Source organism: Mercenaria mercenaria, chromosome 5 (genome assembly GCF_021730395.1).
Source record: "Mercenaria mercenaria strain notata chromosome 5, MADL_Memer_1, whole genome shotgun sequence".
In the NCBI taxonomy this organism is placed as follows: domain Eukaryota; kingdom Metazoa; phylum Mollusca; class Bivalvia; order Venerida; family Veneridae; genus Mercenaria; species Mercenaria mercenaria.
In genome coordinates this window covers 92,899,047-92,922,982 of record NC_069365.1, presented here as the reverse complement: position 1 = coordinate 92,922,982, position 23,936 = coordinate 92,899,047, and the positions used below count along the sequence as shown (strand labels likewise).

Here is a 23,936-nt window from a genome sequence, read left to right as displayed (position 1 = left end):
TTGAAGCATACAGTGATTTTGCTTTGACCTCCAGTTGTTACAGATTGATCAAAACATTATATAAATTCATAGGTTTCCACTAATCAAGATCTAATTCTAAGAAACTTTCTTTTTTATTTCATGGATGTTCATGATCATTAAATCTATGAAAACTTGTCTGACACGAAAGTTCAATATTTAGCATTAATTCCTAACAGCCAGGCAAAATTGAAAGAAAAAAGATTTTGCATATATGAGCATGAAGTGAGAAGTGCACTGGACAGTATGATATACTTTTCTTTAAGGTTATACTTTTCATTATATCTATGTGAAAATTTGTCTTAGCTGTCAGGCTTATTTCATATTTGTCATATAAGAAACTTTTCTAGAGTCACTGTGTACTTAAGTGGGGAGTTGCTTATTTTACTTTAAATATATGTTTATATATTATATGCTTATTATGTGCAAAGATCTCCGGCAAGTCATCTTTTCTCTAGCTGATAGTGAAAATCTATATTATCTTACACAAATAATTACATGAATAGTTAAGAGTATTTAAAAACACTTTGTAGCTATAAATGAAGACCGGTAGAATTATGGCTGTAAGGCTTTTTTAAACAACTTGAAAAAAATACCAGAAACAATGCTGTTATCAGTTAAGCAACAGCTTGCAAGACAAAATAAATAGCTCGAACAACTTTTGGGGTCAGAAATTTGATGGTAGGTTAGCTGCCGAAAAAAAGAGAAAAGCTTGAATATAAGGCATGTGCTCCATATTTTACACATTGAAATGCTTCTTTAATATCATAGCAATCATTTAAGATTTCACTGGTTTTAAATTATAAATTATAGGAAACCTTGAAGGAAAATCTTCCATTAGAATGAATGGGCTCAAGATCATGCTAATCATATTTACGGCAGTGGGTTTTGTGCTTTACATGTTGTACATACTGTATATTAATGTTGTATTTTGTTGCGGGATTCATGTTTATTATTAAGTATTGTAATTGTATACAAATGCACATAGCTGTACTTTGCACCATATGTTTCAAACATGTTTTGCTCAATACTTCTAAAATCTGTTTGGCATATAAATACTTTAGTATTTTCTGAATTTGATCATTTCCAATCCAACTAAAGATTTATATTGGATGATCAGTAGTCTGGTAAGGAATTACATTATATGGAATATATCAGATCAGATCAGCATATGGTGTCTTTTGACCTCTTGAGATGAATCCATAGGAGGTATCGGTTCCTCCGATAGCCATGTCTGGCAGTGTCTTCAAATGCTATAGGCTATAAGATAACTTCTGTACACTGAAAGAAGTGTTCTTTCAAGTACATGTACGATGTTATAGTTTTATCATAGAAGCTTTTATCATGTTTATGTATAGTCATTTTCTAACCTGACTTTCATGCATCAAGTTAGTAAAATGATGAAAAAAGAACATGAAGACTTAAAACAAAAATTTGGCTTTCAATGAACAGCAAAAACTAATTTTCCTTTAATGGTTAGTTTTAGATTACCAGAGCCCAAGCTATTCCAACCTTGGTTTGTCAGCATGTTCTGTAAATGACATCTCCTGAAACAACTTGGCATAGATGTTCAATGGATGGTCCGCCAAGAAATCAATTCAGTGTAGAACTTTTGTTGCCATGGCAACAGAAAGGAAAAGCCAGTATAATTTTAAAATGATTTCCCACAAATGATCCTTAGATGACCTTCCAAGATTGTTCAAATTATTCAGATACATTTAAAACACTGCTGCCAGAGGGTGTAGTCACTTTCTTTTTATTATGCCCCTAAAGACGGGCATATTAGAATTGCACTGTCCGTGCGTGCATGCATGTAAATTTTTGTTTGGGCTGTAACTCGGCCATCCATAAAGGGATTTGAAATAACTTGACATAAATGTTCACCATAATAAGACAACATGTCATGCGCTAGACCCCTAGCTCTAAGGTCAAGGTCACACTTAGAGGTCAAAGGTTAACAGGGTCTGTTTCGTGCCCGGGCCATCTTTGAAGGGATTTTGAAATAACTTGACCCAAATATTTACCATATTGAGACAATGTGTCATGTGCTAGACCCAGACCCCTAGCTCCAAAGTCAAGGTCACACTTAGAAGTCAAAGGTTAACAGGCTTTGTTTTGTGTCTGGTTCAAAACACTGCCATTCATCAAGGGGTTTTGAAATTACTTGGCATAATATTCCCCGTAATGAGATGATGTGTCATGCGCAAGATCCAGACCCCTAGCTTGAAGGTCAATGTCACACTTAGAGGTTAAAGGTTAACATGGTCTGTTTCTTGTCCGGTCCATAACTCTGCCATCAATGAAGGGATTTTGAAATAATTTTACATAAATGTTTACCATATTAGACGATTTGACATGTGCAAGACAAAGACCCCTAGCTCCAAGGTCAAGGTCACACTAAGAAGTCAAAGATTAACAGGGTTTGTTACATGTCTGGTTCAAAACTGCCATTTATCAAGGGATTTTAAAATTACTTTGCGTAAATGTTCTCTATATTGACATGTTGCGCATACGCAAGACCCAGACCCATAGCGTCAAGGTCAAGGTTACCTTTGGAGAACATTTTTTTTTGTCTGGTGACAAAATGATTCATAACTAAACTATTTTGGCATATTTCGCACAGACAAATGTAGCATTCTTGGGCACTCTTCGGTGGCATTTGTCACTAATAGGGACAGCTCTTGTTATTTTAAAGTAATTTTACAGAAATGTTCAGTAGTTTGTCAAAAACATTGCAGCTAGAAGAAAGCTGTAAATTTTCCTAATATGTGTGTAATGGGAAATTAAAGATCTTAGCAGAATTTGCTGTCCCAATTTTGAAAAGGATTCAGAGGAAAAAAATTCAAGACTCTACTGTGATTTCTCAGATGATACCAATTATTCAAAAAATGGCTGCTAGTATATAGCAGGAACATTATTTTGAAAAAAAATACTCAAACCTTCTGGTATATGCTTATGCTAACACAGTAATACAAAGAAAGGCCTGTCAGATTATAAAGAACTAAGTACAATGTTCGAAATACGCGGTAGTCCGATAGCCCGAGGCTACCAAATTTCAGCTCGGGATACCGATTTTTCGCAGATACAAGCCCGACCAGGCTACCGAATTTTCCTAATTTGATTAAAATTCTTGCTAATTAAACGAGTATAGCATCGTGATTTCATATGATCTCCATTAATAAACGCTAAGAAGGCATCACGCATCCTCCAGACTGAGGAACGCTTATTGAATTATTGTTCTTTTTTGCACTCTCATGTGTTGACAATCAAACGCAAAGTGTCAAAGACGTAACCGCAACGCTAATTGGCTGAATACAATTGCCTCTAGTGTAACAGATAATTTGATAAGCTTTCACACTTCTCGTGAAAATCTCACAAGTACCTGAAGTAGGCGGAGCTTAAATTATGCCATCAGCGTTTGTGTGTGTATTCGGCACTCATTTTGACATCTTCCAAATTGCCAACAGTCAGAGTAACAGTAATTGGCGAGTGCGGATCCTAAAAAAAATCGGGCGTTAGATTTTAGATTTCGTTTGGCAAGGAGTGTCATGTCCGGTGCTTTTGGACTCTGGCGATGCTGATCTGGACTGGAGTATTTAGTGTTAAATTTTTTCGAAAACATAGCAAACATGACTGTATGTCTTTTTTATTCCTTCAAACATGCATAGAGATGTCTGTAAAACAAAATGTCATATGGTGCAAAACTTAAGTATTTTAAGGTGTTAAAGTTCGGGCTAGTGAAATTGGTGTCGGGCTTGGAAAATTCCCTATCTGGTAGCCCTAACAGGCTAGTGGATTCAGATCTGAATTTCGTACACTGTAAGTAAGAGTTAGTCTGTGTTTAAGGGTTCGGTTGATACTTTTGAGAGCTTTTATTGAGATACTGCGTAATTGCTTTATTTTTACGTGATGCAAGGCAATGCAGATTCAGTTTTACAGTTTGTTAATTACTTGCAGTTTTTAAACACAATTTGTAAAATTCTTAGTTACTCAACTGTTGTACTTCTGTAAACTTGGTTTTCATAAGAGCAGGAGGCTGAAAGTGTACACTTGAACTTAAAAGTGCAGTTCTCCCCACGCAGATTGTATTTTTACCTTGTTAAAGGTCAAGTACAGCTTGTAGATAATTCCAATGTTTCTTTGCTTCAGATTCTTTATTTTGGATTTTGGGTAGTAATTTCCGCTAGAAATATAGAGGATTTTATGACATTGTTGTGCAGCTACATTTCGGGAAACTGGGAAAACCTGTTGAAAAATACATAATGCTGAAGCCAGCAAGTCTGTCAGATCTAGCACTAAATCAATTTTTTTTTACCCAAATACCATAAGAAAATTAAAAAATATAGGATATAGAAGCTTTATGAGATCAATTTTTGCCATTAAGGATTAAAAATGTTTTGAAACTGTATTTATTTCATTACAGTTGAACAACAGTACAGACAGCCCACCTTCTGATAAACCAGATAAACCAAAGAAGAAAAAGCGGCCGAGAGAAAGCACTGGCACAGGGGAGGTAAGCAAACATAAAAAGCAGTGTTTCAATAATTTGGAAATTTCAGTCAGTTAGCCCAACTACAACTGACATTGCACCATTCTCGGTAAGGTATTTTTGGAAGTGGAGGCATTTGGAGTTGCCTTTGTCAGTCTGTCTGTTTGCAGTGTGTCATGCATATCTCAAAAAGTATTTGGCCCGGAGCCACAAAACCTCACAGAGTTGTCATTTAGCATGTGAAGTTATGCACCTGGTGGGATTTCAAGCAGCTTCAGCAGAGTTAGGGCCCTTGACTTAGTCAAAAATGTGCATAAAAATGGACTTTGTGTTGCATGTTCCTATAAAACGTTTTTACCTAGGAAATGACACATTATAGGAATATTGTTCAGCATGTAACAGGGGTTTTTTTTTTTTTTACTAAGGAAGTGACGCTGATAGTTGGCGTCTTCCCCTCAGAGGAAAATTTTCCCAAAAAAATCAATTTTCCCTTGTCTAGTGGCAAAAAAAATCTCAAATTTTTATGTTTTAGTAATATTAGATCCACTTACCTTAAAATCATTGTATCCTTAATAATTTGATGTGCAGCAACGATGTAGGCAACTTGTCAAGACGGTGATTACACAATATAGCTGTTTAATTATGTCAGAGACCATATGTCCCAGCATTCAACACTCGCCATATGCAACAACGGGAACCAGTTGCACTAGATCCCAGCATTACACGTTGGCTTATAATCGCCACATAAAATGACATAAACCAATCTTTATTCAGCGATTCCAGAATTCCAGAAAGATAGACGACCAACATGATGTATATAACATTGTGAATTTTCCCCCAGTTTGGCCTCTTTCGCATGAATTTTCCCACTTTGACTAGTGCCCAGCGTCTTCCACATCTCCTAAAAAAAAAACTGCTGTGAAGATGTGCACCTGGGGTTTAGTTCGAGATTTCACTTATCAAGACAAGGTTTGACAAGGTCAAAAATATGTATATAAGGGCATAAAAGTTTATGTGGCATGCATCTCAGAAAGTATTTGACTTAGAGTCATTAAAACTGAAAGGGTTGTTATATAGCCTATTATTTTGTGCACCTTGTGTGCTTTTTAGCTCAATTGTTACATAGTGACAAGGTGAGCTTTTGTGATCGCCCTTTGTCTGTCCACAATTTCTTGTGATCACGATAGAGACCACATTTTGCAAATGATTTTGATCAGACTTGCACACAACTTGTATTGGCATAAAATTTTGGTTCCTTTCAAAAACTGGCCAAACCCTTGATGGGTTCCAGAGTTATGGCCCCTTAAAGGGCCAAAATTTGCTATTTTTGGCTTGTGAATATGATAGAGACCACATTTTGCAATTGATTTTAATAAAACTTGCATTCAACTTGTATTGGCATAATATCTCTGTTCCTTTCGAAAATTGACCAGATCCCATCATGGGTTCAAGAGTTATGACCCCTTAAAACCCAAAATTTGTTATTTTTATGTTCCCGAAGGAAGGCATATTAGTTTTCAACTGTCCGTCCGTTCGTTTGTCACAACGTTAACTTTTTGCATGAAGGCACTTTACTTGCGAACCACAGCACCCAGGACCTTCAAAACTTCACATGCTGATAGTACTTATTGAGTACACGACCCCTACTGACTTTGGGGTCACCAGGTCAAAGGTCAAGGCACTGCAGGGGCATTTGTCACCATTAGTGACAGCTCTTGTTGCTTTTGCAGCCATATAGAGACTTCATTTATGGTTTGATTTGATACAAACTTGAAAATATCTTTTACAACAATATTTTTCCATCATGAATCTGTCAGATCCAATCATAGGTTCCGGAGTTACAGCCTCTGATTGACCTCTGAAAGAGCCAAAATTTGTTAATTTTTACCTTGTGAACTTGATAGAAGTTACATTTTACATTCGATTTTAACCACACTTACACACAATTTAAGTTACAATAAGATTTCGGTTCCTTTCAAAAACTGGCTAGTTTCCATCATGGGTTCTAGAGTAAAAATTTCTATATTTGGCTCTTTCAGTCTTATAAAGGTTTCATTTATGCATTGATTTGCTACAAACTTGCACAGGATGTTTATCTTCATAATCTCTAGGCCAGGTTTGAAACTGGGTCATATGGGGTCAAAAACTAGGTCACCAGGTCAGATCAAAGGAAAAGCTTGTTTACACCATTGAAACCACATTTATGACCCTATCTTCAATAAACTTGGTCAGCATGTTTAATTTAATGATTCCTATGCCAAATTAAAAACTGGGTCATATGAGGTCAAAAACTAGGTCATCTGGTCAAATCGAAGGAAAAGCTTGTTAACACCATTGAAACCACATTTATGACCTTTTCTTCATGAAACTTGGTCAGAATGTTTATTTTGATGATTCTTAGGGCATATTTGAAACTGGGTCATGTGGGGCCAAAAACTAGATCACCACTCAAAGCAAAGGAAAAGCTTGTTAACAATGTAGAGGCCACATTTATGCCCCAATCTTCATGAAACTAGGTCAGAATGTTTATCTTGATGATTCCAAGGCCAAGTTAACCGGTGAGCCATATAGGGTCATCATGACCCTCTTGTTTCAATTTTAGGAATTTCAGCTTTAAAATTTGGGTCTGGGGAGGTCATACTAATTGGGATTGGAAAGGAACTTTTTTCCCAAATTGGTTGGAAAAAAAACAAAAACAAACAAAATAAACTCTTACTAAACTTCATGTGTGGTACAGCTTAAGCCCAACATTCCATACTAAAAATGTTAAATATAAAAATTCATTTAAGGCAAAATGTTAGCAAAGTTTTTCTTATAATAATTTTGGTTTTTGGTTATTTGACAAAAGAGGTTTTGCAAACAAGATAGAAAATGCTGATTTGTGTAAATTCTTGTCCAAGCAGTAAGTCTTGTCCGGGATTTTGAAATAATTTGGCATAAATGTTCACCATAATGAGACAATGTGTCATGCGCAAGACCCATACCCCTAGCTCCCAAGGTCAAGGTCACACTAAGAGGTCAAAGGTTAACACTGGGTCTTTTTTTGTTCGGTCTATAACTCTGCCATCCATGAAGGGATTTTTGAAATAACTTAGCATAAATGTTTACCATAAAGAGACGATTTGTCATGTCATACACAAGACCCCTACCCAGAGCTCCAAGGTCAAAGTCACACTTAGAAGTCAAAGGTTAACAGGGTTTGTTTCGTGTCTGGTCCATAACTCTGCCATCGATGAAGGGATTTTAAAATTACTTGGCATAAATGCTCAGGGGCATTTGTCTATAATAGTGACAGCTCTTGTTAATATTTATCTCTATTTGGATTTAGTGGATATTGACTTTTTGAACAGGCAGTCTCGATATTTTATCTGTAAATCTTTACAAGTTTTCACTGAATTATCCTATTACAGTTGACACTGTATCAAGGGACTACCCAAGGGACTGCTAAAAAATGGTCTCTTAATGGAATGGTCTCTTAATGAATTTCAGTCAGGTGAAGAGAAAAGTTAGTTTTAACTATTAATGTACTTTGCGTTTAGCTGATGTTGATGCTATGATGGCGAAAAACTGCATGTATGATTTCAAAATCTGTTTTAAGATCGTGAACAAAGTAATTGCATTCAGTCAGGTGCAGAAAGTACTTGCCAAGTGCACAGGTGAAGAAATGCCCAGTGGGAATTTGGTACCCGGTGGCTTAATAGGTACTTTCGTTGAATATTTTACCTGTGGGGACTACATTAATGTGGAGGCTAGTTGTTTAATAAAAATGTCGTTTAATGGAATGAATGTATGTACTGAAAACATTCGGGAGGGATTCTGACCGGTTGTTTAATAAAAAAAAACGCTTAGTAGAGGTGGCTTCAAGTACGATGTCAACTGTACTGTGAAAAAATCTTCAGAAGATTTAACGCTTTAAAATTATGAATCATTATAAAGTTATTTTGATATTTCATATTGGGAAATTATTGAATTAGGACAAGAAAATTTGTGTAAGTTATTTTGCCTGAGGGACAGCTCTTAATCTTGTTCATTGCATTTTGGCTTATATAGATATTTTAACTTTGATAAATATTGATGAATATTGGTAGGCTTTAATTGGATTTTGTAAAAATTCTGAAAAGGAATTTTTCTTTAAGTGTTTTCTGGTAAGATTCATTCTATGTAACATAAAGAGACTTTAGTTCAATTTTCTTTGTGTAAAAACAGCACATTTTGCTTAAACATTATTTTAGCTGATTTTAATTCACTTTGATCATGTTATGCTTCTAAGTTTTATGATCAGTGATTTGAATGGTAGAATTGAGTAGTTTGCATATGAAATACAGGAATGATGCATGTAATTTAATGAGATTCTGTCTTCCTGTACATCTGTTTTTGGTTCATAATAATCAAATTTTAAACATTTTTCCTGATATATGTTAAAGAAACAGTTGTGCATGTTGTGAAGAAAAGACCAGTAATGAATTTACTGTGCAATTAATTGTTCACCACCATATGTGACTTATACCGTATGTAATATATAGTTTGGGAGACACAAAAGTTACTGTTGTGTTACTGTGTGTGTTAAGATTTTATGCTGTATTTTTACTGACAGTAGACATCTGCACTAAATCGGCAGCAAGCCTATAGTTTTACGAATTCATAAGAGTAGGGTGTGTTATTTCGCTCATGTCCGTCTGGAGTGCAAGAACCATATTTATATTTCTTCAAGTTGAAAAATATCGTCCCTATTTCACCCTATCTTATACCCCCATCACACCAAGCTTGTTTTCAGTACGTTCTAAAAAATATAGCCGAACAGGCTCAAACTGTGTGGCAACGGAACTGACGTAGTAGTGACGTTTTACAGTCTGTCTAAGAAATTTATGGACTGGCTCGGACGGAGTTGAATGGGAATTGTGCTCCAGAACTTTGAGCCTACTCAAAAATTTCTGCCAATCATTCTGTCCTACAGTTAAACGGACTGACAACATACTTTAAACGAGATGGATGTACTAAGAACTGAACCGCCCTACTTTGATCGTACTAGAGACATGGTATGACATATTGCGATCAGGCGTCATTTTAAGTACCTGTGCACACCAACCAGATCCGTTTATAGCTCGTTTAACCAGTTCACAGAAAGACTTAACTCGACCGCATTGCATCCTTAGTGCGTCATTATTCTCTCTGAATATGATCAAAATAAAATACTAAGTTTGCATAACATTTCTAAATAGTTCTAAGAGTTTGCAATAAGTTCACAGTGCGCTCTGCATGTATTTAGTACGTTTATTCACAGTTCCTACAACGTTGATTCCATCTGCAGTACAATTACACAAGTTAGGGTATAAATACATGCCGTTGCCGTACAGGTTCAAGATTTGGGCACAAGGTTTAGCCAAGTTTATGCCTTCGGTTTTTTTTAATCTTTGGTTTCTGAGTCTGTCCTCCCTCATCCTCGAACTTGGAGCCAGAGTCGTCAAAAGGTGCAGGGAATAAGTTACGACGCTCATTCTCTCGACTTCCATGTTCAGATGCTGACTCAGGAGACTCTGTATAGGCTTCTGTGAGACATTGGTCTTTTACTGCTTTTGACACTTTACACCCCGTGTCTGTTTGGCTTCACTTTTCTTTTAGTTTTATAGATACTTGCCTATTGCTGTGGATTTTTTTTTTGTGTCTTGAGAGATTGAAGAGACAAACAAGGATGAGAACTGGGCGAAACGTGATTGCTTTTAATAGCCATCGGACCAGAACGTGATTGCAATTTAGTTCTGAACGTACTAGGGAGAGATGAGGACGTAATCAGAACGAGTTAAACTGTCTGTGAACGAGTTGGTCGAGTTAACAACTAATTAGAACGTATTTCGACGTATTCGGAATGAAGAAGGACTAGTTACGAACGTCTTTAATCTGACTGCAGACGGACTTGGACTGCCTACAAATGGTATCCACATTAGGTAAACTGGCATTTTTTTCCGAACTGCTTACTATAAACGGACTTCAGACGGGATAAAGACGCGATGGACGTATCGGGAACTGTTCAAGAACCAGCTACGATCGCATTAAGGATATTTTCCGGCCAAAGTACAAACGTTTTAGCCAGATCGCAGCCCGTTTTACAATATTTTAGGACGAGTTGGGACGTTTTGAGAACTAGTTTGGTGTGATGGGGGCTTTAAGAAGCATAGTTAGGTCTGGGGTTAATAATTATATTCAGTATAAACCACACTTTAAGGAAGTGTAGGACAAGAATTAGTGTCTGCTTGAAGTTGCTGCAAAATTGAATCTCTTCTTGAATAAGCTGCATAGTACTCTACATAAGATCACTTGAAAAATGGTCATCGAGGAGCATCTAGCTGTTCCACTGATCAACTTGTCTTATAATACCAGGCAAAATATAATTTGAACATATGCAAAGAAAAAACAACAACATTGATTTTCAAACTAATGGCATACATGGCTAGTAATGATATAGTTGGGTTTTTTTGGATGCAGAAAAAGTAAGAATTTGTACAGTTTTGCAGTGCACTAGATTCAGATTTTTTTTTTTTTTTCAGGGAAATGAAGTATCACCAAAAAAGACCCCAAAAGTAAACAAACCTAAAGCATCAACAGGGGGCGACTCCACAGGAAAAAAGGTAAATGAGCCGTGCCATGAGAAAACCAACATAGTGGCTTTGTGACCAGCATGGATCCAGACCAGCCTGCGCATCCGCGCAGTCTGGTCAGGATCCGTGCTGTTCACTTTCAAAGCCTATTGGTATTAGAGATACTGTTAGCGAACAGCATGGATCCTGACCAGACTGCGCGGATGCGCAGGCTGGTCTGGATCCATGCTGGTCGCAAAGCCACTATGTTGGTTTTCTCATGGCACGGCTCAAATGTATGTTTTGTTTGTTACCTAAGAAGAACTTTGTATTCTGTTAAGTACATGGTAAACAGTAGAAATTAAATAAAAGAAATCAACTGCTTCATGCTCCCACATAGTTTAGGGGAGGTGTATGAGTTACAGTTTGTCTGCCTGTTGATCATCTGTGATCTTGCTGTCACAGTCAGTCATGTGGTCTGTTGCAAAAAGCTCTTTGGGGCGAACTGCTTTCATACTGTTAGAGGGATTCCAATGAAACTTCATTCCCATGATCACCATGAAGTGTAGATAAGGCCTGGTATTTTTCAGGACTTGTCCTGATTTCAGGTTTTTGGCTGCCAGGATTTCCCTATATAACTCTATTGAAGGACATTTCAGTCTATTGAAGGACATTTCAAGCTTTTAATAGAATGTAGATTTTCAGGCTTTTGCTTTTTGACAGGCTTGTTAGATATGTGAGACATTTACAGGGTCAGTCCAAGCGTTGTAGAGTTACACACCTGTGGACAAAATGTGACAATCTAAGTACATGGGCATATAACGTGCTACTTCCTTTTTATGCCCCTAAGGTGGGCATATTAAAATCACACTGTGCGTCAGTGTAAATTCTAGTCCAGGCTGTAATTCTGCCATCCATAAAGGGATTTTGAAATAACTTGTTTTGTGCATGAAATACTTCTAGCTCTCCTGAGCACACATTTCTCATGTTGAGCTTTTAGGATCATTGAATGACCATTGTCTGTCCAGTCATCTTTCTGGCCGTTGTCCACAAATTCTTTAATGAATCTCCTTTTCAGTTTTAACCAAACTCCACAGGAGTGTTTCTTAGTGGTCTCTTTTGATATTCCATCAGATCTGAGGTATCCATGTAGAGTTCTGCTTGCAATGGCAACCAAAAGTAAAAGCTTTAAGTATCTTCTCAGAAAGTGCTGTCACGGTCAGAAATAATTTCACAGAAATATTCCTTGCTAGCTGTTCTGTTAGCTCATCTGATTTTTGGGAAAAAAAATGATGAGTTATTGTCATCACTTGATCGGTGTCTGCGTCGGCATTGCCTGGTTAGTTTTATGTTTAGGTCAGCTTTTCTCCTAAACTATCAAAGCTATTGCTTTGAAACTTGCAACACTTGTTCACCATCAATGGCTGACCCTGTACAGCAAGAAACATAACTCCATCCTGCTTTTTGCAAGAATTATGGCCCCTTTTGGACTTAGAAAATATCAGATTTCTTGGTTAAGTTTTATGTTTAGGTCAATTTTTCTCCTTAACTATCAAAGCTATTGCCTTGAAACTTGCAACACTTGTTCACCATCATAAGCTGACCCTTTACATCAAGAAACATAACTCCATCCTGCTTTTTTTAAGAATTATTGCCCCTTTTGGACTTAGAAAATCAGATTTCTTGGTTAAGTTTTATGTTTCAGTCAGCTTTTCTTATAAACTGTCAAAGCTCTTGCTTTAAAACTTGCAACACTTGTTCACCATCATAAGCTGACCATGTACAGCAAGAAACTTAACTCTGTCCTGCTTTTTGCAAGAATTATGGCCCCTTTTGGACTTAGAAAATATCAGATTTATTGGTTAAGTTTTATGTTTAGGTCAGCTTTTCTCCTAAACTATTCAAGCTATTGCTTTGAAACTTGCAATAGTTGTTCATCATCATAAGCTGGCTCTGTACATCAAGAAACATAACTCCATCCTCCTTTTTGCAAGAATTATAGCCCTTTTTGGACTTAGAAAATCATGAGTAGGACAAATTTTCTATTATACAAAAAAAATCAGGTGCTCTTGTTAAAAAGTATGGCTGCTAGAGGTGTGAGTGGTTTTGCCTATATAGAAAACTGAAAATCTTTTTGTCTGAAACTGCTGGCCTGATTTGAAAATAATTTTACAGCAATGTTCCTTGGGATACTGTACCAAAATTGTTCAAATAATTATTTTTTGTTAAAAAACTCGGTCTCCAGGGATTGAGACTAGTTTTTCCTCTGGCTATTTGGAAAACTTTGAAAAAATCCTCTGAAACTGCTGGCTTGATTTAAAAATAGTTACACAGCAGTGTTTCCCGGGTGACCTCTACTTAATTCCTTCATGTCATTCAGTTTTGTTAAAAAAAATGGCCTCCTGGGTGCGGGGCTAGTTTTTCCAGTTTTAACTTTATGGAAAACTTCAAAAACCCTCTTATCTAAAAACAGGTTATGCAAATGAATGTAAAAAGTACTCTTACATTTGATGACATTTATTTTAAAGGGAATTAACTAGCTAGGCTATTTAGTATGTTTCTTGGTCTAAATTAATACCTGAATGATCAGAAAATACTAACAGACAATTTTTTCTACAGATACTATATTTTGGTACATTTCTGTTATATGTTTGATATTAACATTCAGTTGTCTTGCAACAATGGTAAGACAATTAGAAGTTAATGTCATGGTTTCAAACTTGATTCACAATTTTGGGGAAAATGTACATGCATCTGGTAGCAGGGTTTTTTTTTTTCAGCCATATTCCCAATGCTAAAAAGTATGTATTTTTCCCAAAATTAATGCAAAAATTCCCGATCTACATTCTGAAAAAAATTTCATCAAACTTGCACAAAAACTGACCAAGTTATGGACAATTTCGTAATGCCATTATGGAAGTATGTTAAAGATGTTCTACAATGTGAAGCAAGTGTATGAGAAAGTGCTTACACACATCCTTACTATATCCTATGGGACTAAATATTTCCCAATTTGGAACATTTACGCATCAAAATTCCCAATTCTGGGGGTATAGGCTATGTTCCCAAATTAGCTAGAAAAAACCTTGGGTAGATCAGTCTGTAGGCTATAAGAACAGTGCTTTGGGGAACTAGATTCAGATACCAGTCTTGTTGCACACTTCCATCATCCTGTGACTGTACATCCAACGTTAGACTGTTATACATTTCTGGGTTTGTCTATCAAATCTTATAATTTATTTGTAGTAAAAAACAGAAACTTGACAATGAAGTTTAATATAGTTGGGAATAATGTGTTGGTTTCTGTCTTGATTCAGAATTATTTAAGGAGAAACATTTGTAAGCAGCACCGTGTCTGTCTTCTCATGCTGTGATATTAGGCACCCAGTGTTGGAATGTGCAGAAACACAAACAGTTTGTCTTTCATTTCAGAAAATCAAACCAGTAAAATCATTAACACCATCAGAAAAGATTTTGAAACGAGCAAAAATGACTGCTGGCTCATCACCATCATCCAATATCTTCTCTGCTTTATCACCAAAGAAATCCCTCTCGTCACCAAAGATGAGAGACAGAAAGTTACCAGAGCTCAAGGTAAGTACAAGTCATCTGACACCCAAACTTATTGTTAAACATGAAATTACAAGAAATGGGTTCAAAGTTAGAAGTAGGACCTCCTTGGCAAAGTGGTTAAGGTCAAATACCAAGAATCACTTACCTCTAGACCTGTTACTTTGAAACCCTGCTGTGGACGTAATATTCCTTTATGTAAGGAAGCTAGCCTGTTAGTTCTTCCTGGATGCTTGCCTCTGCCTGAACTAATAACAAGATGCACATAGCATCTTCCTACATAAACCCCTAAATTGTGTCCTTGTGATTTTTAAGATGGTCGCCGTAAGGAGACCTGGCACCAGGCTTGTAATACTGAGTTTAGAAACGAGTCTGTATATGTAGCCTTGCCATTGGTCCATCTACAGCTTGTTCTCAAGGATAGCTGATCAGATGCTGAAATTTTGAGACTGGTCCTCAAACTCAGGTGTATACTCTCTTGCCATGTACCTAGGTCAGATATTTCTGTGAAATTAGGTTGCATGGAGATATTTTTCTGTTCAATTTGACTTTGAAATATAATGTATTTAGAACAACTTCTAATTGATGGGGCGTTTGAAAGTTTTCTATGCATCTTTTACTTCCCTTAGTTTTACTAGACAGAACATAGGATCTGCTTCAGATAATAGAATTAGAAAAATTAAGCTTTAAACAATAGTTATTTTGAAACTTTTAATGAATTCTGTTGAAAGAAGAATATAAAGTTTGCATTACTGTCACAATTTCTGTTCACTGCATAAACAGTCTGTCTGTTGAAATAGGTAACAGTTGGGTCACACATTAAACCGGAATCCACCTAAAAACCGGAATACACCGGAATACACTTTCTACAACCGGAATACACCTGTATTTTTTTTAATTAAAGGTATTTTTGAGGGTTTTTTGATATAATTCAATCATATATATCATAAATAATCAACATATGAAAGGAAAATAAAATACGTTCACGCAAAACGATTTTATAAGAGATAGAAAATTCGGCGACCACGCGGGAAATTACCATAACCGAAATACACCCGTATTTCTTCAACAAATGCTATTTTTGAAGTAGTTTATGACTGAATTCAAAGATATATATCATAAATAATTAATTTTCGAAACGAAATTAAAATACTTTTGCGCATTAAGTTTTGTACACGATTGAAAATCGGCGAATTTGCGTATTCGTAAATGAATTTCCATGCCCTAAAATTCTCTTATGTACACCCGTATTTCTTAAATAAATCGTACTTTTAGGGTTTATGACAGAATTCAGTCATATCTAAAATAAATAATTAATTTACAAAAGGAAATCAAAATGCGCAAAACGTTTTATACGAGGTTGAGAATTTGTTGAGTGCACGGGAAATTGCGCACTCGTGGATGAACAACAATCGCCATAATTTTGTTAGATTTTAACTTAGGTAGGTAAATTTCTTTCAGGTTTCGATTCCTCAAGGAATTTACATTATTGTAAGAATATCTTAAAAGTAAAGTGTCGTGTCAAAAATATACATGTACAAAGATGCATTTAAAACCGCAACGACATCATATTGCTTCATTTTAAAACCACATTTCTATTTACGTTCACGAGGTCACGTAACCTATTATGCCGCACTGACAGAAATCTGCTAGCCAAAAATCGTTTTACTCCATTTATTTAAATTGCTGCCGCTTTTTCATTATTTAAGATTTTTTTATTCTGTTTTTTGTACTTTCTGGTCAAAAGTCTGAATTTTATGGCCATAGTATGTATCATTTGTTTACTTTTAGAAAGAAATAAGTAATCCAGATCGCGCTGTTTGAAGTTTTGCAAATAATTATGTGAAAATTCGACCGTTTTTATAGAATTTTCCCTACATTACTATCGATATCTTATTAAAATCGTTATAGAATTCAAATTGTATTACTTCTTAAGCGGTGTTGAAAACTTGAAGCGATAATATTAAAAAATGAATGCACTACGCGCGTTTGTTGTACGTGTTGATAAACAAAAGTAACGTCGAGCGATGTAAATTAGATATTACGATTGGTCGCACGTGCTCATGGAATGGAAAATTACTGGCATGATGTTTTGTATCTTTACGATTCCTGGGTAAATTCCAGTCAATCCAAATAATAAGTTTGTTGACGTTTTTCGCGGTGTAATTTCTGAATTTTGGTAAAGTTACGATGTAAAAACGCTTCTCCTAAATTTCCAGAGTGGACTGGAATTACTAAAACTGATTTTAACAAAATAAGGAATTCTGTCACACATTGAAATGAAAAACTGAAAAAGTATTTAAAGGAAGACTATGTTGATAAAGGAAAACGGCTACGATACCCGAGACATTATGATCGAGACTGAGTGCATCCTGGAGAGAAGGAAGGAGGAATGAAAATGTTTAAATCTACAATACATCGCTGTTTTAGCAAAACATTGAATTAGTATTGAAAAATAAAAAATTATACTGAATGTACCTGTTATTCTTCAATTTTTCAGTTTGCAATTATATCGACAAGAACAGAACAAAAGTTTATTCAGTAATTTGTACATAAGTATAATACCTCATTACATAATATACATTGACATACAAGATATGATCATGTGACAAAGTTGTTGAAAATTTATAAACGGATCGTAACGGGCCGTAGGGCGGGTCTTTTTACCACAAGACACCCCAGGACTACCCCAAAACAAGTATGAAATTGAATAAAAACGTATCATATTTAACTGCACTTACCTTGTAAGACATTATTTGTCATATGTCGCATGTGTGTGCTTACAAATATACTGATTAATTGATATAATCAATAGGTGTGATAATCCAATCAAACTCTATCAGGACTAATCAGAGGCACGTGTTTGTTACGCTACATATATTCAAAGGATATTAATTGTGATCGAATATTGATACTTTTTTATCTTAAATTATTTTCTTATTATTTGAAGAAACAATTAAATAAATTTTAATAATCAACCTTCCGGTATCTAGTCATAGCGACGTAAGCGTAAAACATTTCCGTAAGATCGTAAAGTTATAATCTCGTATACAGAATTAACTTTTAATAAACTTCTCTCAAATATTCATTCATGTTTAATCTGATTGAACATGGTTCTACAACTTAAAAAAAATGATAAAAAGTGTTTAAGAGAATACTATTTATTTTTTAAAAAAGAACGAGTGCATTTATGTTATGGAAACTTCTCGTGCGCTCGCCAAATTCAAACCTCGTATAAAATAGTTTTTCGTGAAAGTATTTTATTTTCCTTTTGTAAACTTATTATTTATATTATACACAAATGATTTCTGCAATAAACCCTACAGAAATACCATTTATTAATAAAATACGGGTGTATTTCGGTTATGGGAATTTCTCGCGCGGTCGCCAAACTTCAATCTCGTATAAAATCATTTTGCGTGAACGTATTTTATTTTTCTTCCGTATGTTAATTATTTATGATATATATGATTGAATTATATCAAAAAACCTTCAAAAATACCTTTTAACTTAAAAAATACAGGTGTATTCCGGTTATGGAAAGTGTATTCCGGTGTATTCCAGTTTTTAGGTGGATTCCGGTTTAATGTGTGACCGTAACAGTTGCACATTTTTTGCCAGCTGTGTCAAAGACCCAGGAAGCATGTAGTGTTTGAACTGTCATCCTATTCATCTGTCACTTTTTGAACTCGCCTCCTACAGTTTTCATCAAATTCAGATGAAAGCTTTGTATACATCAGCAGCATGAAGTGGACATGGGCGTATTATACAGACTTTTATGTCCAACTAGTATTATTAATGCCCCTTGTCAAAGACCTTGTAACCTAATCCAAATTTAGATAATAACAAACTTTTGGTCTTGTGAAAGTGTCTAATTTTACAGCATTAATTACAGAAAAATTAACAACTTTATATTCTAATAGATAACAATTTGTCACCATTGAGATCATAAATTTATAGTAAGATACGACTTTGTTGCGTTGAGGTAACAAATTTCTTATTTTGCAGATACAATACATGTATTGGGTACCAAATAATGTTAATAAAGTTGTTTCTGTATTTTGTCATAATTACATTTCAGTCACATGTTGTAATGTTATACATACATAATGCCAACATAGATTTGTACCTTGAAATAGATTGCAATGATAGGAAAAAATGAGATGTTTTAAAAAATTCATTAGATCTGTTTTTAGATTGTTTTCTATTTGTAAGGAGACAGTGATCTCTGTTGTATTTGTTATATAGATCTGAGAATGAGCAATGGGGCCAAAAAAGTGACAGTAATGGGATTTTTATATGTACTAAATTTAGTAAGTACTTCATATGCAGACCTTTACACAAGCATAAGGCCTGTACTAGAGCAAGTACTAAATATATTCCCTGTGTAGTATGCCAGTAGTTTTATCCTTGTATAGTAAGAAATATGTAACTGTTGCAGGTATCAGAAAGTGACCTTAGCTATGATCCGAGTTTAGGGGCCCCAGGTCAGCCTCTGTCAACTGCCTCAGGGACACAACTGGAGGACGATGATCTCTCAAAAACAGCTGTAAAATCTGTGATCCCTACCCCAATGAGGATAGGTTTCCTAGGGTTGGGGATTATGGGACAAGGCATGGTCATGAACCTGTTGAGGTCAGGGCACGAGGTCACGGTGTGGAACAGAACAGCACAAAAGGTAAACTTTCCTCTACTGTTGCATGATGGGGATATAGTGCGGGAAATGTATAACTGTTTTATATATAATGTGAATGGATGTCACAGTATTAAATATAGAGGCAATAGTCTGTTTATAAAGTGAAGATCATCAAGATTTGACACAACAAAGATAGACAGCTATAAGTGTTCTGGATCTAAAACTTTGTAGCATAGACCAAATTCAGTTGTCAGTCTCTCTGGAGTGTGAGAGAAGATGTATCAAGTATGTGCATGTGTGAGTGTTTGTGTGGTGAGCATGTGCTTATTTTTAGTCAGCACTGATAATCTTTATAGAAGAATTATCCAAAATATTAGAAGTAATTTCAGTTGGAGGATAGTGCAAGATGCAGAAAAATATCCCAATTCAAGAAGCTTCCCTGGTTTTTTAGCATGGTAGGTGTCCATATTCAGACAGTGTTATCACTGGATCAGCTATGTTGTTTTCAGTGAGAAGTGTATTGTAAATATATATATATATACCAAAATTTAGTTAGTTTTCTGGAAAGGTTTGAAATGTCCAAAACCAAAATAAGAAAGTACTGTATTTATGCAGATATATGTACATAAACATTGAAATATAACGGTAAAAAGTTTGATCTCCTGTAATTGTACTTTATCTGTGGAGCAAAAGATACTTATTAAAGGGAGATAATTCATTCACAATAACAACAGGACATAAACACTAAGTTTGCTTTGTATTATCCTGATGAAAAATGGTGGAATACATGTTTATGGAAAGGTTAAAAAAACTAAGTGCTTGATTACATGTGAAATTTCTGTACATTGGTTTAAGAGTGTAAGTTAACTGACAAAAATTATAGATTAAGAAAATATTGTGCCTTGTTCAGGCATTTTAGGCTTAAAGGTGGCTCGAATTTTAGCAGTTGGCATAAGTCCTGGCTACAAGAATGAATAAAATGTCAGGGAGGCCCCTCTAGGACTCTGGTGTTGTTATCATATCTGATCCTGGGTAATGGAGTCCATTCTGTGTTATGTAATAAAGTTCTGTTTAAACAGGTGATAGAGGGGCATGAGAGGCATTGTGCAGTACCTCTCATGAACAGACTCAGTTATACTGAGTCTGCTATTATTTGTCTTTTTTTTTTGCATTTGGTGCTTCCAATGGATCTTCTTACAGATCTTGAGTCATAGAGTCAACATGTTTATACAAGCCTTGCCTGTTGTGGATAGACAAAATGCACCGTTAGTTGGGTATAACTAAAAAGCTATTGGAGATATGTGTATTTACTAACCCACTTTTGACCATGGTTTCTGAGAGAATATGATAAATTATGTAACACAAGTCTGGCAAAGTTTTCCAATAGGGAAAAGTTCAGAAAACAGTAACAAGAGTGCTTTGACCTAACAGGCAGTCCCATTACTGGTGTTTACAGATTGATATAGTATCAATAATAGATATAGATCACACTTAGAGATTTATATTTATCCCGTCTTTCACGTTTCTAGCTGATAAATGAGAAAGTTATTGCACTGAGATTTGATGTGTCTGCTCAGATATAGTATTGGTTGTGTTGGGCAAGACACAAAATTCATCTAAATATATGAGCTGCTCCATGACAAAATCTCTGTTTGTAACTGAAAGATAAAAATTAAAATATTATAATATTTATGAAGAACATTCTTTCACCTTTCAAATATGAGAATTTGAAGAAATTACGTATGCTTTTTCAAAATTTACATCACTTAAAGTAAGTCACTGAATGCATTTAGAGATGTGACTTTGTAGAACATTGTGTGTACTGTGTATAACATTTTTGTGACACATTATTTAAATTATGTCACTAAATTATTATCACATGTTTGAACATTTAGAGACTATTTGAAAACATTATACAGAAAAATAACATAACCATGTATTTTTGGTTTCGTCATAAGCCTTTTAGTTATAAACTTCTGTCTTCTGATGGTGTGTAGGTTGTTTTGAATTTCTGTTGCCATGACAACTCATAAAACATTTATTTGTAAACTATCGTTGAATTTGCTTTGTCTTGGATAACTAATTTACAATACACTAGTTTCGAGTTTCTGCATGAATACAATTAAAACAGCAATTTCCCAGTATTTTGATTAAACCGTTTATAATGAAAAAATTGTAATATCACAAATACAGATTTCTCATGGAACGGCCTTTGTATATACAGTAACAAGGTGTATTTATATTTCTTGATGATAGGTAAGAATTATGGGATTTCTGCTGAGAGATGGCCTGATGGAATGGCAATATAGGCATGTTGTAGTATTCCAGTTTGATATAATTCTTTCTCTGATTCCTTTCTTTTCACTGAGCAGTCATAGGTCACATCATCGTCAGAATTAGTTGTTTCCATAACTTGATTATATTCTAGTAGGGCTGTCTTGGTTTATAACAATTTTAATGTAGTGTCACAATGGGCAAGTTGATGGCTATATCGATACAAGTTTTTAAGATATTGTTACTATGGAAAAAAGAAAACCAAGTGATAAACTAGTGTTTATAAAGTATTCAAAGGAAAACACAACTTTAATCAATCTGACCATTTTTCAATCTTTCAATTTGGACAGTACCATTAACTGTCTAAAGGGGTGCTCACCAAAAAGATACTGACTGAATGGCAAACAGTGTAAATCGTGATCAGACTGCTGGTCGCAAAGCCATTATGTTGGTTTTCTCATGGCGTGGCTAATTTTATTTTCAAAAATTGAAATCATTGAAATCACATCCCCATAAAATAGCCACTTTTACCCAAGCCACAGAATTCCATGCCCAGGAAATTTTACAAGTTGACAGTTAATAATTACATTGATTCACAAAATATAAAATCAGCCATTTATCATACAATAATGAGGTTTGTTCTCTTTCTCATGTTTCTTGTTGTTACATGGGAAATTAATTGTGTTCTGAATTCTGACATTATAGCTACCTCTTAAGTAATGGCAGTTTGTTTGTTCACAGCACCTTATTACCGTATTTTGGTGTGTATAGGTCGCGGTAATGTATAGTTCGCATCTAATTTTTGCTCTGGAAATGGTCGGAAAATTTAAGTTCTAGCGTATTAGTCGCAGTTAAATTTTGGATTTTTTCCCCAGCAATATTTAATATTTACCGGCAAAAAAGTTATGGCGGCGGCCATATTGATGCCGCGGACTGAATTATTATCGAAACCTGATTGGTGGAAATCGGACAGTGTTATTTTCGATCCCAACCGTTTCGTACCAACAGTAGTATCGGTAACAGACTACATCAAAGAAAAGCGGCTTTTTGACACTAATTGGCAGCAGACGGTTTGCGTTTACATTCTGTAATTATGCAAGTTTATATGTGAATTGTTTGCACAGCAATTATAATACCTTTCCGCGTCATGTAATTAACCGCGTTCTTTTGATTCTGAGATTAACAAAATATCTCTTTTTGGATTTTTTTTCTTTTATTTAAAAATCAAAAGTAAAAAAATATCTTTTAAGTTTTTTAATACGCTAAGAATTAGTATAAACAATGTTTGGAATGGATGACGGATCTGTCCGGATTTTATCCAACCCGGAGTACATGTCAATGGCGTCCAGTAAAACGAAAGTAGAAACAAACGTAATTGAAATTGCAAAAACATCTTTGAATTAAAGTAATTCGTAATTTTAATAGTCTGTATGGGTTATTTACGATATATTTTATTGAAAGTAACCGCTATTGGTTGAAACGCCGCCGATATTGATATTTTTTATCCATTTTGTTCGTTCGTAACAGATGCACGTAATTTTGCGAGAGCTGCGGTCAGAAAATTGGCCCGAAAAAAAACTCTGCTGGCAATGTTCTGTCGTATAGGTCGCAGGAACTTTTTCAGGCAGCAAAATGGGTAGAAAAAGTGCGACCTATACACACCAAAATACGGTATATGCTTTACACTGTAATTTTCCCATTTTCAGGTTATTACTTTTCGGTTGAGATTGATATTACGGCAGTTTTACTAGGAAAGTTGAAATTTCACATTTCAGTATTTTGTGTGCCCACTGAGCAGCTTATCCTATTAGTCCTGATGTGCAGGAGAATTTTTGTTAAGGTTAAATATGATCAGGTTTTACTTTAACTTACTTGTGCTTTTTTGTCTGCCCTTTTAGAAAAGTCTGACGTTCACCATGATGTGTAGTTGTGAAGTCATTCCCTGGGCGAGATTTAGATTCACAATGATGATTTGATAAAAGACATTATGTCTTTTGTTGAAAAAAAAAAAAATGGGACTAAACTCAAAACAAATTACTTACACACAAGTGTTCTCGGGCTTCTTGCTGTTAATAGAAAATAAACAGTCTAAAGGCTCGTTTTTCATTGAACCTATGTACATCTGTTTTGTTACCTGTTATGATAAATTAAGTGGGTCTCGAAGGGGGAGTTTTTCTGAAGTCACAGCTCTTAGTTGAATTTTCTTGTTTACATGCCTCAAGTCATTGAATGAGTTACCTGCATTTTGTTTTCGGTTATCTCTTGAAAAGTGTGTATTGTGACACAACGTTAGAACGTGTACTGTTCCAGCAGCAACCATTAGTCGAGATTTTGGTTCCTTAAGAGATTTAAACTTTTAAAAAAGCTCAAGTAGAAT

At 35.2% G+C, this 23,936-nt stretch overlaps 1 protein-coding gene across 2 annotated transcripts in view; it reads left to right on the top strand.

Annotated features, from left to right (window-relative positions):
* LOC123557961 (uncharacterized) overlaps window positions 1-23,936 on the top strand; it is an 84,909-nt gene that overhangs the window by 7,225 nt on the left and 53,748 nt on the right. For both annotated transcript variants that reach the window (XM_053544344.1, XM_053544343.1), the window contains exons 6-9: window positions 4,442-4,531; window positions 11,050-11,130; window positions 14,512-14,673; window positions 19,091-19,327. In XM_053544344.1, the coding sequence (XP_053400319.1) occupies window positions 4,442-4,531; window positions 11,050-11,130; window positions 14,512-14,673; window positions 19,091-19,327 (570 nt within the window). The remainder of the gene's footprint in view (window positions 1-4,441; window positions 4,532-11,049; window positions 11,131-14,511; window positions 14,674-19,090; window positions 19,328-23,936) is intronic.